Genomic DNA, 18,326 nt, shown 5'->3' with positions numbered 1-18,326 from the left:
GAGGTTTTATATTTGTGAAACTTTCAAAAATCTGTGATGGAATGGGCACCATTTTCAGTCCAGTATCCAGCTCTTACAATACATCCATGATCAGTACTTCCTGCTTTGTGACAGGCAAGGCTGGTTTGCCTGTGGAAGTTCAGAACCAAGCATAACAATGTGTCTTTGGATGCAGTCTGTGTATCACACTTATCCTTCAGTAGTGAGTCTATCTCTCTCCTGCACTCACTGAAATTCAACCTGCTGATGAATTCAGGGTAGCCAAATTCTAGGCTCTTTCCTAGGGAAGAAATAAACTGCTGTACACAGGGGTTCTCCATTGAATCTCCATTAAATATGCAAATATTGTTCATTTCAAAAGTTTAATTGCTGGATACAAGATGTCTCCTACTTCACTAAGTGTACGTGCACTGGAGGCTTCAAGTTTCCATATAACACTTGTGCAAGTTGAATACTGGACCACAATTGTCTTCCAAAATTATCATGCTCATAAGTACACTTCTTAAAATCAGATTTTCAGTAAGAAAATCGGAGAAACTTTCCTCTTTCAGCAGGTGAATCAAGTGTCAAACTCTGCACATACATCATTCTGCACAAACATCCAACTGAAATAACAAGAAGAAAAATAGATTTTTGAACGGAGGGGGACTTAAATCTATAGCTACACATCATCTTTTACAAGATGGTCATATTTTTTAATGCAAATTTTTAATTTTTACAGTAACTACTAAATACAGATGTTGGATTAATGTCGTGGGGTAAGTACAATGTTTCCCTATGAGCTGCAGAAGGCCTATAGCAGAAATACAAAAGTACAAATAACTCAAAATTGTACTTAAATACATTACCTATACATATCTATCTATCTATCTATCTATCTATCTATCTATCTATCTACCTATAGTTTAGATACAATAGGTGCACTACTTTACTATACACAGTAAGTCCCCTGCTGGAGACTTATGCGGATAAACCACACACTTTACAAATTCTTGAGATGAAGTTGAAGCTTTAATAAAATTTGTGATGCATATTCTTTAAAGATAACAGTACCGAACAACGTACAACAAAACAAAGTAGAAAAATAGCTTCATATACTTTCAAACTAGAACATCTACAATATATTCTAATGATAAGATTCTTACATTCACAAGATGCTGCACAATTCATGTAGCTTTTTCACATAAAAATACATTTTGCAATGCATGAATAAAAGGTATCAACAGTCACAAAAAAAAGTTCTGCCACACTTGGAATGAAAGAACAGTTTAGTAGTCAAAACCAACACATACATGGCCTTAAACAGGATTTCACATGAGAAAGGGAGCAATTTAAATATAAACAAACAGTATAGGACAAAACCATTCACATAAAAAGACAGATATGAAATCCAAAATGTCTCTGTTTTTTTTTCTCTGAAGATCAATGTCGCTGACGTGATCTGATCAATTTCTATAAAATATAAAAATATATAATTGATAGCTTTATCACAACAAGTAAACTGTTCAGGTTCTTAAGTAAGGCTGATTCTCAAGTCTTCTTGATTATTCCAAGCACCATGCTGGATTATCATTTTTAAACAGGAAAAGTGCAATAAAATAAACAAACTCCAGACTATATAACTCCCATTAGGCCTCATCATACTGGCTAAAGTTTTCATGACATCACAGGGATGTGAAAGCTTACAGCAATAACGTGTAGAGGTGCAGGCTAACTGCTATAATAAGGACATAATGACAAAATGGAATTTTATTCCACAAACACAATTTGACTGCAGGAAGCTGCAGGCTTATCAGAAGGGTGGATCTGTTTTTGTGTATCTCCCAAAGCAATCCTTTTGGACCAGATTTGTTTCCTTGAACAATTTGAAGAATTAAAAAAATGTAACATACACCAGTGAAAAAAGGTACAGCTCAATTTGAAACCAAGACAGATTCTTCAAAAATAGCCACAAGTGATTGAAAAAAAGCAAAACACTTATTTTGTTTCATATCAAGAAACAACAGACATAAATTCGCTGCATGTCCACATGGGGTTTGTTGGAACATGAAGAGAGCCTCAGAGGCACTTCATGAGTAATTTGCATCATCAGTCCTTTGTTTCTTTCCCAAAACATACTGTTAAAAACAGTACACAGACACAGATATTTTCTATTCACTACAAACACCACAAAAGCACATCTACCCTTATTTTTACACGAAGCATTCATATAAAATGCCGCACGAGCTGTTTGCTCTTGCTTTAAACATGAAGAGCTCATAGATTCATGTAGCCTACATAATGTGGGCTTTATAGTCTGCACTTTGAAATAAATAGTCTATATCACTTTTAATCACTCCAAAGGCGATACAGCTTATATTATGTTTATGATATGTTCTGGATGAACCAATAATCTACTGAAATATCTTCACTTTCACTTACAGAGTTCTTGAATAAACACTTTTAACTGCTGGGTACTTCTTGCCCGCCGTAACAATAATAACACATTCATAGGATTTCTTTAAGCCAAAATAAAAATTCAGTCATTATCAATACAACTTCACTGAAGAACATTACCAGTGATGAAAATCAGCAAAATAATGAGGTAAATGCAAGACTTTCTCACCCATCATGCAATTGATTGGCAGATGCTGCTGCTCATATTGTCGGAATTGTCTTTTGAGTTGCAAAAACATATATGTGGTCTCATTAACTTCGATAGGATGAGAAAGGCCTGTGACCCTTTATGGTCGAGCAATACCTACTTGCTGCTCCTCATTACAGGTTGCAAATGTTGATGAGAGTTGAGTAGATCAAACAAAGAGTGATGCTTTCTTCTCAAATTGAGTTCTGGGGAGGTCAAACTCTCAAAAAGAGAAAACTTATGACAATAAACATAATTGTTCATTTGTGCATCACATACTAGTTTGGGTTTTTTTTCTTATTTTTAATCATCTCACAACACCTTTGATTTTTCCTATGAGCCCTTGGAGGGGTACTAGCCCCCAGGTTGGGAACCACTGGTTTAATGGTACAACAGAAACAGAGTTTAATTCATAAAGGTGAATTAATAATGACTGGATTTTTATTTAAAGTGAGCCAAAACTTTAAAATCAGGGCTTGCCTGTCCCAGATTTGCTAAAGTGTGATAGTCTGTCTTTGGGGTAGAATAAGAGATTTAGCTCTTCATATTTGGGATTCTCCGGTGTGCTGCCCACTCTGAGAACCCTAAATGAACAGAAACAACACGTGTTAAGAAATTGAGTAAGACAATGTTTGTAAGAAAGAGAGTATTTGTGGCTGAGACAGAGGGAGGAGATATCACTGTGTTCTTACTGGTGACTGACTACTGGAGGGATTGGTACTGCTGAGGTCGGAGTATCTCTTCTTCTGTTGTGTGCAGAAACAGGAGAGAAAATAGGCATACTCCTCTCTAACCTGCAGAGGGCAGCAGAACATCAGGAAAAAATCCACAGCTGGCAACCCTCATGTCAGTGCAATCCTCCATCTTTGTTTCACACTTTCTCTTTTAGTTGTGTTTTTATCTATTGTGTTAATCCCTCCATTAACCTCATGCACACACACATGCACAACCACTGTTTCCTACCTGTTTAGACAGCAGGCAGTGCATGACAAAAATCAGCGCTCCCTGCAGGCTGTTGAGGATAGTAAAGATGTATGCTGCCACTGTTGTACCAATGTACTTTTTGAACAGGAAGGAACCAAACACCCACGTCAGACCCAGTAGACACAACTGGGCAATAGCTGTCACTGTGAAAGCTCTGCAGAAGAAGAGAGGGAGGGTGGGAGTGGGATTAAAGAAAAATCAACAAATATAGAGAGAAAGAAAGATTAGCATGAGCACTAACACGTGGATGACTCAGTTACAGCTCTTGTGCAATGCATTAGGTGTGTGTGACATTACTCCACACATTACAACTTCCAAAGCCACATTGTTACGCACACATGCATACAAGCAGGCACACAGACTGACTTAATTTTGTTAAGTGTGGAGAGGTCTGGGTTGAGGCTGGTGAACTTCTGGGCGAGCTTCCAGATGGTGATGATGAAAAAGAAGATGTTGAGGAAGGTGATGCAGCACACAGGGCCTAAGAAACTCCAGATGAAGCCGTCTGTCAGTGACAGCCAGCAGCTACAGTTAGGAGGAAGGAAACAAGTGCATGACAGGGTTTTCTTCACAACATCAAGATAGGTAACAGAATTTCTCTGTAATCCGCCGATGTGCAATCACAAGCAAATGCAAAACATTTCATCTTTTCTTCACCCACTTACTGCTCCTTAGTGCCGTAGCCCTTGGGATTAACGATGGCAGATATGATGACGATAACAAGGGGTGTCCCATAACCAGCGATGAATAAGTATAGGGGCTGAATGGTGGCATTGAACACCAGGACCACCATGCAGTACAGCTGCACCCCTTCCAGCAGCATCCACATAAACACTCCCAAGAAGAAGATATGGAGCATTGCTGCAGCAAACCTGCAGCCGCCCTGCAATGCAACATAAACATATGAGAAAAGTAAGTGTGGAGAGAAGTAGAGGAATGAAATGTCTCATGCTGTCTTTACATGGACTGCAGTAAACTTTGAATAAGATATTCCCATGTAAATATAATGTTCTGATGATAATGACGTTAATAAGATTATTAAATGAGTACATCAGCAATTTGTTATTGCGCTTCCTTAAGGTTCGTGGATTAACAAGATGACATTGAAGCTGCACAGGAAGAGATATCCTGACTTTAATACCGCAGTATAGGTCAAGCTCTATAAAACACTAGATCCTACATTTCCTATAATGACACTTTCTCTGAACTGAAGATTGAACTGTTTTCACAGTCTAAGCAGTAGTCCTCATGACAAGTAAAGGGAGCATCATGTTTAAAATCAGTGGAGCGCCCCTTTTAATATAGCAGAGATCCTCTGATATTGTGCTGTGAAGGGTGGCTCTTTCATTAATAACTGGGCTCTGCTATTTAGTGTGTAAACAGGAAGATGAGTGGAATAGTTCAACCCATGTAAACATTTTAATGAAAATGCTGTCTTGTTAAGCATACGGTCAACAGTTGGATTACTGCAGTCCATGCTAAAGTTGCTGTTTGCTTGGACGAACATACCACAGGTTCGGTTTTCGAAATGCCGGTCAGAAAGATGCGGTCAGCCACGAAGAGGCAGACACAGAGGTGCAAGTGGATGGTGGTGCGTGTCCCTTGTATGGAGCGGCAGAACTTGAATGTCAGGATGCACAGTACCAGACACAGCAGGGACATGTTCAGCCCTATCTTTGTTATCAGTATGAGCGCAAAGGGATGCTAGAAGAGATAACATGTCAGACCTTAAGGTGTGTAATCATTTACAGCATAATGTGTGTGTTGTTTTCTTGGAAAAGAAGATTTTTTTGGCAACTTGGGAGCAAGTTGTAAACACATTGACATATGACGGTATTAAGTGTTTATAACAAAGAAGTTAGCAAGCAATGCACAGAGCAACGTTAACATTAAAACTTCCAGATCAACCCACAGACAGACCCACTGTGGCCACTGTGCACAATGTTCAAACTCTTCAAATACTAAACATTTTACACATCCACATACTGGTAAAAATACAACATAAACTGCAGCAGCACACATGTGGTCTACATACTGAAATATCCTTGTGGTTCTGAACACGAAACTGCTGTACGGACTCAAAATATGGAATATGCTACAGCATGACATTATGCTCATGGCTGTGCAGCCAGTTCTGGGGAAGAGAAAAAAATTCCCCCTCAACTAGAAATGGTGATATAGTTAACTGCTTTGAAGATGCATATTGGATTCATACTTTCAACACAACTGAACCCTTTGGCCTCAATTCAGACTTAAATGTGTCATGCTTCCTCTAAATCATGATATATGGATGTTTTGGAACAGGCACCTTTTGTGCTTGATTTCATGTAACTCAAAGATATAAGTGTATTCTTCTTTTTCTGTCTTGTTTTTAATGTATGGGTGTGGCACCTGGACATTGACTCTGGCAATCCCCACCCCTGTATCTATTATCCAATAGGGTTGATTTCTTGTTCCACCCTCTACCCAGTGACAAATATACACCTGTCCTAGGTTGACTATATATTTGTTTGCCTTATGCTTTTGTCCTCTTTGACTAAGTAGTGTTGAAACGATGGCCTGTTTGCATTATTAAAGGCTGCAAATCAATCAGTGTGCTCCAATCAAGCTAACTCTGGCCGCCATTTGTTGCAGGGAAGGTGGTGTACAGTCAGTTTTTCACAGCTTTTTTGCAAAAGAAAACATTCACTTGCTGTGCCCAAAAATGGGGTTGATGAGAGCAGTGAAACTGTAAAGTTTCAGAAACACACCTGTAGACCTGAGGGGATAATTCTCTGTGGGTTCATCAGTATGAGTGAAACATTTCACATTACAAATAGTCACTTGACCTTGTATTAATATTTTATTGATTAATGCATCTTTAAAGCACATGAGAATCTGCAAAAGGAAATAAAAATAAAACAAGTGACACTTTTTCATTTGTTTCCATCCAATGATTTCTTTGGATGTTAAGCCTTAAAAGCAATTTTCTCAGTGGAAAGTATCAATAAAATTCAAACATTAAACATCATGGGGAAATTGATATTTCATTTAGGTTTTTATGATGTGTGTGTTTCTTACCGTCATGGGATAGAGGGCCATAAGCACAGCGAAGCTGCTCAGAAGTTCACATGTACACACACTGTGTGTGGCATTGGTTTGTTGTTGATGGCATCCCTCTTCGGACCAGGCCCCTCTGTCATTCCAATGTGCACAGATGTATTCCACCTCAGAGGACTCCGCTGTCTCCTAATAGACCAAAATAAAACCCATATAATCTTTATCTCTTTATATTCCATACAATGTACATACTGTACATTAGAGGAAGTGACACAACATTGAAATGAATGTAGGACAGGCAGGAGTACGTTTAGATGTCTGAGTGTGATGTTCACAGGGCTGCTCAGGTTCTGAGTGGATGGGTTGGAGACCACAACAGACACAACTTTAGAGGAGATCTTGAAGGAGGAGGGATTTTTGCCATTTTTTTCATGTCCTTTGAGCTCCTCAAAGGAGTTGTTAACAAATTTCTCAAGGTTCTTGTAGGTCAACAATGCAGCCAGAGCAAAGCCTATAAAGACAATGACAAATATGATGGTATTTAGTGATATATTATTTAATATATTATTGATACATGACTCATTTGTCAGAAGAAAAGAGAGGAAGAGTTTACCAGGATATGTTCCCGTCCCAGCTGCTGTTGTCCAGTCAGTGTCGAGACGAGCATTTTCAATGGTCAGAATGAATGGTCCAGTGGGTTGAGTCTTTCCCCTCTGAACTGCAATCTTTGCATCTACTCAAACAAATAACCAATTTCATATAGTAATCTCCCCCTTCACAAATAATGTTAATTCCAAAATATGTACCATTTTTATTTATTAAACTTTATATATTATCATCCAGGGAAAAGGCCTGTTACCTATCTCAGTGGTCTCCATCTCAGTAATGCTGTCTTTGAGCTGTGGACCAATGAGCCTAATGGACTTCTCCACCGTTTGGAGAAAACCACTCATGTCTTCCCTGTGGTTCAGGTGACCAGGGGACAGGATGGCCTCAGTGGCGATGAGAAATTTCTGTCCATGTTGTAGGACACAGAAGAGGGAATTTGACAATACTGTGTGTTTATGTGCAAGAATGTGTGTGTGTTTGTATTTTGTATTGGTTTTTCTGACCTCCAGTAGCGCTTCTCCATCAGTCTTCCCCTCACTAGCATTGTGTGGGTTAGACAGAGCCAAACAGTTGTCTCTCATCGTGGATAAAATGTCTGCCAGGCCTTCAAGAGACTGAGAGACAGATACAGACAGTGAGAGAGAGAATAACGAGACTAAAGTTCACATATACTAAACTCTACAGGGCTGCAGGGTGTAAATAAAAGAAATTGCCCCTTCTGAAATGTTCTTTAGCAAGACACTGGAGGGTGTCATACTATAACTGACCCTGAACTAAGACCTGCATGGGACAAGTACAAAAATAAATCCTGCATAAAAATGTAATACATTTTGTTTATTTATGATTGTTGCAGTGCATTCATTATGCTCATAATTTGGTATCTAAACATGTGTTTTACCTGTGCAGGTCTGCTATTGGCTTGGAAGGTTTCACAGTCAAGCTCTAAATGGAAAAAAGTGAAACATCAGATAATCATCATGCAAGACACTAGACACACATGAATGACAGAGTTTGACACTTCACTGTGTAGCGTCAGAGAAGGAGTTCTGATAAAATCTACACAGCAAAGCAGCAGCACTGAACAGATACTCTATTCTTTATCTTGCAAGACATACACCACAGATTATCTGGAATCCGATGCAACACACACACAGTAACATAAAAGCAGGGCGAGCATTCGACACCAACGAAGAAGCAAAGAAGAAACTGGGGCTGAAAAAATTGCAAGTAGTGCAAGATTCAGTGAACAAACAGTTCTATATGCATATGAGGAATATGAGGACATCAAAGCCATTGGATGCATAATTAATTTGAAAGTAAGGAAGTAATGGCAATGGAGGGGGGCCATGTATGCATACACTCACGTGAGCATGGAGTCCTTTCATTGCCATAGTTGGTGTATCCTTTTGGACATATGCACCAGTAACTCCCATTAATGTTATTACAAGTCCCTTTTATTCCACAGAGGTCTTCTTTTTTCATTTCAGCTTCTTTGCATTCATCTATGTCTGTGAGAGGATAAAAAAACAGAGACATAAGAAATGATGGACATTCCTCAAGACATACACCACAGATTATCTGGAATCCGATGCAACACACACAATAACATAAAAGCAGGGCAAGCATTCACATCAACACCAACGAAGAAGAAGAAACTGGGGCTGAAAAAATTGCAAGAAGTGCAAGATTCAGTGAACAAACAGTTCTATATGCATATGAGGAATATGAGGATATTGAAGCCATTGGATGCATATTTAATTTGAAAGTAAGGAAGTAATGGCAATGGAGGGGGGGCCGTGTATGCATACACTCACCTGAGCATGGAGTACTTTCATGGCCATAGTGGGTGTATCCTTTTGGACACATGCACCAGTAACTCCCATTAATGTTTTTACAAGTCCCTTTTATTCCACAAAGGTCTTCTTTTTTCATTTCAGCTTCTTTGCATTCATCTATGTCTGTGAGAGGATAAAAAAACAGAGACATAAGAAATGATGGACATTCCTCAAGACATACACCACAGATTATCTGGAATCCGATGCAACACACACAATAACATAAAAGCAGGGCAAGCATTCACATCAACACCAACGAAGAAGAAGAAACTGGGGCTGAAAAAATTTCAAGAAGTGCAAGATTCAGTGAACAAACAGTTCTATATGCATATGAGGAATATGAGGATATTGAAGCCATTGGATGCATATTTAATTTGAAAGTAAGGAAGTAATGGCAATGGAGGGGGGGCGTGTATGCATACACTCACCTGAGCATGGAGTCCTTTCATTGCCATAGTGGGTGTATCCTTTTGGACACACGCACCAGTAACTCCCATCAATGTTCTTACATGTCCCTTTTATTCCACAGAGGTCTTCTTTTTTCATTTCAGCGCCTTTGCATTCATCTATGTCTGCGAGAGGATAAAAAAACAGAGACATAAGAAATGACGGACATTCCTCAAGGCCAATGATTTTGATGAGAATAGTATGAAATCTTAAGATTCCAGGGATTACTGTAGCCCATGATGGAACGAACATCTCTTCAATGTAAGCAGGGGTACAGCCGTGTCAGTCTTAATGTCAGTAGTCTCATGAGATGTCTTGCATTTCAAGTTAGTTAAGAGCTGTAATTGGAGCTGGCAGGAGGCAAGAGGAGGTGGCTTTGTGGTTAAGGCCAGACTACATGGAATTATAATATATGATGAAACGTAATGTCTATGACCTCTTTTAAGATCAGCTCGCTCAGGATGGGCAGTTTTTAATTTTGGAAATATTCCTTATGTTTTGGAAACAAGCCAGTACACATTTACTTCATCCCCTGCAAGTGAAATCACTGATCTCTTGCAGGGTCAATCAATTTGCGGCCTTTTAAATCCTGGTGTGTCCAGGGCCACTGGAGTGAATTTTCTATTTAAAAGCCCAACATTGGTCCACTCTCACAGGTGTAGTGTGGGTGTACAGAGCTACTTGATTGACACCTGCCTCTCTCTCTTGTCATTTTTGTGGCATCTGTTGGGGTGAGTCGACTTACATCTTGATCATTCTGGTGAGTATATTGTTTTATAATTTCAGCAAAGTTTCATCACAGCTCCAGTCAACTTCAACCTGAGAAATGTGGACACAAAAAAGTAGACACTACTCACCTATGCAGTGTCTGAAGTTATTGGTAGGATTAGTGTACCCAGAATAGCAGATGCACTTGTAGCTCCCAATCAGGTTAATACAATTTGCCTTGTGACCGCAGATCTCTTTGTCATAACACTCGTTAATGTCTGACAGAGGAACAAATGAAGACAGATGAGTGTTCAGACAAGAGAGAAACTCTGACACTGGTCACATACACTAACACGCACACTCACCTTTGCACCGTCCATCTCCAATTGTGAAGTTAACTTTCTTTTTAGTATGTTTAAACCCATCCTTGCACAGACAGTAGTAACTGCCAACTGTGTTGAAGCACACCGTGTTGTTCCCACATTGTTCCTCGGTTTCTTCACACTCATTTCTATCTGTTGATTTGGATACAAATACATAAATCAAAGAGAATATAATTATAGTGATGAATCTTACACATCAATACATAATAGAACATAATATTTACTATGACAGTGTCTTACATTCTTGTAAAAACTTAATTTAAAGCGATCTCTGTTAGCTCTTTTTCTTCCCACACTTCTGTCCACCATGATCACCAGTCTGTGGTTATATCATTACTGTCAATGCAGTGTAATTATTTCTGCTGGTTGCTTGGAATTGTGGTGATCTAAAAATTTGAATCTCATCTACTGTTGTCTTCATTGTAATCCAGTCTTGATATGAGCAGTGCTTAAACGCTTAAAATGGAAAAATGAATTAAAATGTCAAAAAAGGCTGCTTTTCCTGCTAAACTCCAGTAAGAGGTATTGCATAATGGGAGCAACACTTCTTTCTGAGAGTGACAGTGGAGAGGGGTGGTTGAAATCAAAAGTCATGGGAGATTATTACCTTCACATTTGCCGCGCTTTATGTTAAAGCCTATGCCACACTGGGAGAAACATTCCCCCAGCATACACATTAAGCCTGTGGGGAAAGAGAGAGGCCATTTAGTTGCATTTCACAGTTAAGGCAAAATCTTACAGTGATGAGGAAGACACAATAAAGTAAACACTTAACACTTATCTAAAGGACATTATACCAAAAATAAATCGTTTTATTCAATTGAATTTTATTTATTTTTGTTTCTGCACCATAATACCACTCCTCCACCAGTGATCTATATGCTCAGTAAAGTTTCTCCACAACACACAGTAGCTAAAGACATTATCTCTATGTTGAAATATTGTCTCTTCAGGCTCCAAAATTTAGCGTATTTACCAATTTATTGGAAAAGCTATGATTGTTTGGAACATTACATGGATCAACAACAGAGATGTGAATTATACTCTGGGATTAGTTAGAAGTTTCTATGAACTTTTAAAATGCGTTTTGACTAATTTTGTACCATGACTTTCAGTCACCGCTGGAATCCATTGTACAGTAACTGCTGTGACTTCAAGTTGACTTCATCTGCCATCCTCCAGTGGAGTCATTTTCTTTATCTTGTTGTGTTTTAACAAGAGTGTGAAGGTGAGACTATGTGTGTGTTTGTGAGGTGTCCATATGGATAACATGTGTATGTGACTGATGGTGTAACTACTTGCAGCTGTAATCCTCTGTTCCTCTCTCAGACATCAACACATGCACAGAGAACAAGGATGTATTTCACAAAAATTTACTGCTTCATGTCTCCTTAAACCATCCCTTAGTAAAGCTAGTGAGTAAGATTAACTTGTGTGGTTTTTATAAAATATATTTTCATCAGCAAAGTGTGTGGGGTGACATATAATTAAGGGGGAAGGCTTGTGGTCATAATTAGTAGTAGCTAGCTGTATGCCACATTTTGAATTACATGCATGTTCCTGATTGTTCAGTGTTATTTTGTTCTCTTCCACCCATGACTCCACCCAGTCACACACTCACACACACAAACACACATCGTGCTCTCATTGATAGACTTACCAAGGATAAGCAGCGCCTTCCCAGGCCCCATGTCAAACTATATCCCCGTACAGCTGATGACTTTATCAAAACTATGAATTAAATGTAAATCTGATTGATGTCTTGTAATAAAATTTTAGGTCCTCTCATAAAGTTAAAGAAATAAAAAGTATTGTTCAGACTTCTCAGAAGGAATCACAGTCCAAGGTCCATTAAATCCACAAGGTTTGAGACACAAAAAAAGAACACTAAAAAGATAAATCCTTTCTGTGGAGGGTGATTCTGTATGTGGCAGGAAATATAAGTGTGAACCTTCACCAGTTTTCTTCCTCTCTCAGATTCAGACTCTCAATTTGAGTATGCACCCCTCTCTGTCTCTCTCTCTCTCTCTCTATTTTCCTCCCACTCACTTATCTGTGCATCCTTGTCTCTCTCTCACGTCACTCTTTCTTGGTCTTTTCTTTCACTCCATATCTTTCCAAGTGAACACATTTTTCACGCTGGCACCATATCACATTGCTTACACAAATCCCCTCTCTGTCTACATTGTCTTTCACATTTCGCTCTACGCTCCAGTGAGCTCTATTTCAGGAGCTGTTCACAACACTCTCGTGAGGGACGCAGTGTGCTGTGATAGCAAGGCTACGTAGAAGTGGACCCAATCCCAATGTCCACACTCAAGGACTCAAGGACTTTAAAGCACGTTCTTGCTAAATCCGCAAGTGTTTAGGGCACAAATGGTCAGGTGCGTGGGGGCTTTCGGGCAGACATCTTGAGCCCTTTATGCACATTTTCCGTAGGTCCGTGATGGATGAAATTATCAATACACTGAGGTTAGTTGAAGTCAAGCGTCTCTTTAATTCAAACAGAACATATGTTGCAGACATGGAGAGTGCGCAGAGTCTCCGTGGATAATTCTGACAAGACAAAGGAAAGTCACTAGTATATATTGACGGCCTTGATGCCCTTAAGAGGCACCTTTAGTTGTTTACAGATTCCTTCTAACAGACCTAGACAAAGCTTTACAGAGCTCTCCCTTCCACATGATGACCATGATGTCCATATGACTATCATAGTGTTCCCATCAAGGCCCTGCCGCCAAATATATAAATACATTTGATCATACCTACTTAACTAATACATGTATTTTTCTATCGGTCCGCATCTTTGACTTTGCCTGAGGGAATTACCCACAGTTCACAGCGTTATGACATTAAATCAGCATTTAAATACAGGGTTACCGGGGAAAACCCTGAGGGGTGTTCCTAAAGAAAGCTGCGCTTACTTGAAAAAGCCTGGCTAGAATTAACGTCAACTTTCACTTGAGGCTCAAGCCGTTCCACTAACGCAGTTTAGCTGCGTCTAGTCAACGCTGAGTCTAACCAGACTGGAATAAGCTTGCAGTGTGCGCATGCACGGAGTACATAAGCAGCCCAGAACAGTCGATTGTCAAAAAGACTATTATATATTACTATACTATTTCGCAAAATGAAAAGAAAACTGGAGCGGTTTTCTTCTCAGCAGCAGAATAAACCTGTTGATGAAACTATATGAAGAATGTGAAGGAGTTTTCACCTAAAAGGACAAAACTGCTACAATTAACAAGGTGAAGGAGATGACTTGGCACAAAATTGATGACAGATTAAATGTGTCTATGTAGGTGGGCAGTGATAGCCTTAAGGTTAGAGGAACAAACTTATTACTAGAAGGATGATGGTTCAATCCCCTCATTCAGCCTGATACGTCTGCATGGTCAAAGTGAAGAGCAGTGCTTGTTCCCGCTCATGGTTTTATCTTTATTTGTTAATAAATGAGCATTCAGATCAGTGACTGTGGTCATGCTATCACTAGGCTAGATAATATCAGATGTATATTTAAATTATGGTGTAGGCAATTTAAGAGAACTTTCCAACATTATCATACTCTTTGACACATTTCACAGGATGTCCATTTACAAGTATCACTGAAAGTTAAAAATTAACTGGAAACTGCCCGGCGTGGCGGAGCAGTGTGGTCATTTTGGCGTGATTGCTTGCCGCCAATGTGCTTCACTGTCATTCAAAGGTAATGCGCTCTGCCAATGTACCCTCTCCCATTCAAGTGCGCAGTCAGTGCTGTGTACGCACTGGTAACGCTGGTGTTTCTGTGTGTGTGTGCACAGTCGACTTATTTAAACAGCATAAATTTTGTTTGATCACTGATCACTGTAACTGTGATCAGCTGTATTCAAAACACCCTCGTTGTTATCACAACTTTGAACTCGCCCAACTTAATGGAAACTGTTGGGTCTAAATTGTACTCAACGTTTACTGAATCTGTGTTTCTCCACAATGACACAACGAGAACCAGCCAAAAAAATTTTTTTTAATATTTGATAATATCGTAATCGATAGCGTTTGGGAGTATCTGTGCAGCGCTGTTCCAGTACGTGAGTCAACTAGGTCATGGGAGAGCCCACGCTGTCGTCCATCTTTCAAGACTTGCAGGGGTATGAATGCAACAGAACCTCTGATCGGACAGATTGACTTTACGTTTGACCAATTGGATACACACTTAAAAACAGGGTCAAAATTCATACTCATCACTTGTTTGTAGCTGTAATGTCAGTGTCGCACACATAGGTAGGAAATTTGTGTGCCTGTGTGTTTACGCATGTGCAAATTATATCTGTGTCCACAAAACCTTTTCACACATGCACAAAATATTTCTGCAAAACATTATTACACATTCATAAACCATTTCACAAGCTCAAAATATTTATTACCAGTATTTGATTCCATACAGTTGTAACACCCACTGCAAGTCACTAGCATAAGAAATGACAAAAAAAGGAAGTAAAGTATAAATATTTTTATTACAGACAGTCAGCTATCACTATCACACTGACTACCAGCAGGTCAGTCATTCCTGCACTCTTGCCTTCTCTGCATGCCAGCATGGATTGAGGTGTGCACCTGCCTCAATCCACCGGCCTGAGCCAACAGTGGCAAAAACCTCCGTTCCTCCTTCAGGTAGCCTTATATCTTGACAAACCAATTGGTGCACCTCTCCTTTTGCCGCTCGGTCCCGCCTGACACACAATTGTAGATGTGCACTAAATAAAGCAGCCTTGTTTTTATCTTGGAGGAAGCATGTTTCTTGTTTTATCTGGTTGTGAAGAGTTTATCAGATGGAGCAGAGTCACATCCTCATGACCCTTACAGAGCAGTTCAAACCAGCTCCAACTCTGTGAAATCAAATAATGGTCATAAATATTTTGAGCTTGTGAAATTGTTTGTGAATGTGTAATAAAGTTTTGCAGCTATAGAAACATTTTTTGCATGTGTGAAAAAGTTTTGTGCACACAGATATAATTTGCACATGTAAGTTTGTTTTTGTGGCAGTAGAAATATTTTGTGTATGTGTAATTAAAATTTGTTCAGGAGGTTTTTCAACAGTGAGGTTTCACAAAGTCTGAGAGACTAAACTTCTGTCTAATACAGAGAAAATTTGTTTTTTATTTTTAAAGGTGGAAGGGTACCAATATTTTCAGCCACGTCTGTTGCTCTCAATCAGGTTAGTACAATTTGCCTTGTGACCGCAGATCTCTGTGTTATCAACACACTCGTTAATGTCTGACAGAGGAACAAATGAAGACAGGTGAGAGTGTTCAGACAAGAGAGACACTCTGACACAGGTCACATATACACACACACCTTGGCGCCGTCCATCTTCCACTGTGAAGTTAACTTTCTTGTTAATATGTTGTCCAGTCAGTGTTGAGACGAGCATTTTCATTGGTCAGAATGAATGGTCCAGTGAGTTGAGTCTTTCCCCTCTGAACTGCAATCTTTGCATCTAATCAAACAAATAACCAATTTCATATGGTAATCTCTCCCTGCACAGATAATGTTAATTCCAAAATATGTCCTATTTTTATTTATTAAACTCTATATATTATCATCCAGGGAAAAGGCCTGTTACCCTTCTCAGTGGTCTCCATCTCAGTAATGCTGTCTTTGAGCTGTGGACCAATGAGCCTAATGGACTCCTCCACCGTTTGGAGAAAACCACTCACGTCTTCCCTGTGGTTCAGGTGACCAGGGGACAGGATGGCCTTGGTGGCTGTGAGAAATTTCTGTCCATATTGCAGGACACAGAAGGGGACATTGACAATACTGTGTGTTTATATGCAAGAATGTGTGTGTGTTTGTATTTTGTATCAGCTTTTCTGACCTCCATTGGCGCTTCTCCATCAGTCTTCCCCTCACTAGCATTGTGTGGGTTAGACAGAGCCAAAAAGTTGTCTCTCATCATGGATAAAATGTCTACCAGGCTTTCAAGAGACTGAGAGACAGATACAGACAGTGGGAGAGAGAATAATGAGACTATTCAGTATTTACTAAAGTTCACATATACTAAACTCTACAGGGCTGCAGGGTGTAAATAAAAGAAATTGCCCCTTCTGAAATGTTCTTTAGCAAGACACTGGAGGGTGCCGTACTATAACTGACCCTGAACTAAGACCTGCATGGGACAAGTACAAAAATAAATCCTGCATAAAAACTTAATACATTTTGTTTATTTAGATTGTTGCAGTGCATCCATTATGCTAATAATTTGGTATCTAAACATGTGTTTTACCTGTGCAGGTCTGCTGTTGGTTTGGAAGGTTTCACAGTCAAGCTCTAAATGGAAAAAAGTGAAACATCAGATGATCATCATGCAAAATGATCATCATGATCATGCAAGACACTAAACACACATGAGTGACAGAGTTTGACACTTCACTGCGTAGCGGCAGAGAAGGAGTTCTGATAAAATCTACACAGCAAAGCAGCAGCACTGAACAGATACTCTCTTTATCTTCCAAGACATACACCACAGATTATCTGGAATCCGATGCAACACACACAATATCATAAAAGCAGGGCGAGCATTCACATCAACACCAACGAAGAAGAAGAAACTGGGGCTGAAAAAATTTGAAAGTAAGGAAGTAATGGCAATGGAGGGGGGCGTGTATGCATACACTCACGTGAACATGGAGTCCTTTCATTGCCATAGTTGGTGTATCCTTCTGGACACATGCACCAGTAACTCCCATTAATGTTCTTACATGTCCCTTTTATTCCACAGAGGTCTTCTTTTTTCATTTCAGCGTCTTTGCATTCATCTATGTCTGCGACAGGATAAAAAAACAGAGACATAAGAAATGACGGACATTCCTCAAGGCCAATGATTTTGATGAGAATAGTATGAAATCTTAAGATTGCAGGGATTGCTGTAGCCCATGATGGAACGAACATCTCTGCAATGTAAGCAGGGGCACGGTCGTGTCAGTCTTAATGTCAGTAGACATCTGTATGCATTCATGTAACATCAATGCATGTCACTAACTTTGCTTCTTCCCCGGAGTTCTTTGTGCTTTCTCATCTCACAGAAAAACCTGACTCCCGGGCCGAACCTTCGCGGTCCTTCACAGTCCTGATGGCATCCTTCCCTGTCTGTTGATGCTTGTGTTTGTTGTTGTTTGTTGTTGTCATTGTTTTTCTTCTGTCTCCCCTCCCCCTTTCCCTCTCTCTTTCTCTCTCTCAACCCAACCGGTCAAAGCAGATGGCCGCCCACCAAGAGCCGGGGTCTGCTTGAGGTTTCTACCCGTTAAAGGGGAGTTTTTCCTTACCGCTGTCGCCAAGTGCTTGCTCATGGGGGAACTGTTGGGTCTCTGTAAATTAAAGAGTACGGTCTTGACCTGCTCTATGTGAAAAGTGCCTTGAGATGACTTCTGTTGTGATATGGCGCTATATAAATAAAGATTGATTGATTGATTGATTGAGTAGTGTCGTGAGATGTATATTGTTTTGTAATTTCAGCAAAGTTTCATCACAGCTCCAGTCAACTTTAACCTGAGAAATGTGGACACAAAAAAGTAGACATTACTCACCTATGCAGTGTGTGAGGTTATTGGTGGGATTGTACCCATGATGGCAGGTGCACTTGTAGCTCCCAATCAGGTTAGTACAATTTGCCTTGTGACCGCAGATCTCTTTGTCATCGTAACACTCGTTAATGTCTGACAG

The 18,326-nt window shown here is 39.7% G+C and overlaps 1 protein-coding gene across 2 annotated transcripts in view; it reads right to left on the bottom strand.

Annotated features, from left to right (window-relative positions):
* LOC122978914 (adhesion G protein-coupled receptor E5) overlaps nt 1–18,326 on the bottom strand; it is an 87,114-nt gene that overhangs the window by 42,969 nt on the left and 25,819 nt on the right. Inside the window, exons 4-10 of one of the 2 annotated variants that reach the window (XM_044345992.1) lie at nt 18,191–18,319; nt 11,236–11,310; nt 10,611–10,760; nt 10,395–10,523; nt 9,519–9,662; nt 9,070–9,213; nt 8,620–8,763 (exon numbers count right to left, since the gene is read on the bottom strand). In XM_044345992.1, the coding sequence (XP_044201927.1) occupies nt 8,620–8,763; nt 9,070–9,213; nt 9,519–9,662; nt 10,395–10,523; nt 10,611–10,760; nt 11,236–11,310; nt 18,191–18,319 (915 nt within the window). Of the gene's footprint in view, nt 1–8,619; nt 8,764–9,069; nt 9,214–9,518; nt 9,663–10,394; nt 10,524–10,610; nt 10,761–11,235; nt 11,311–12,288; nt 12,606–18,190; nt 18,320–18,326 lie in introns of those variants that run through there. The other variant, XM_044345994.1, reaches the window with a different exon arrangement.

Source organism: Thunnus albacares, chromosome 3 (genome assembly GCF_914725855.1).
Source record: "Thunnus albacares chromosome 3, fThuAlb1.1, whole genome shotgun sequence".
Classification (NCBI taxonomy): Eukaryota; Metazoa; Chordata; class Actinopteri; order Scombriformes; family Scombridae; genus Thunnus; species Thunnus albacares.
This window is presented reverse-complemented; position numbering and strand designations above follow the sequence as displayed.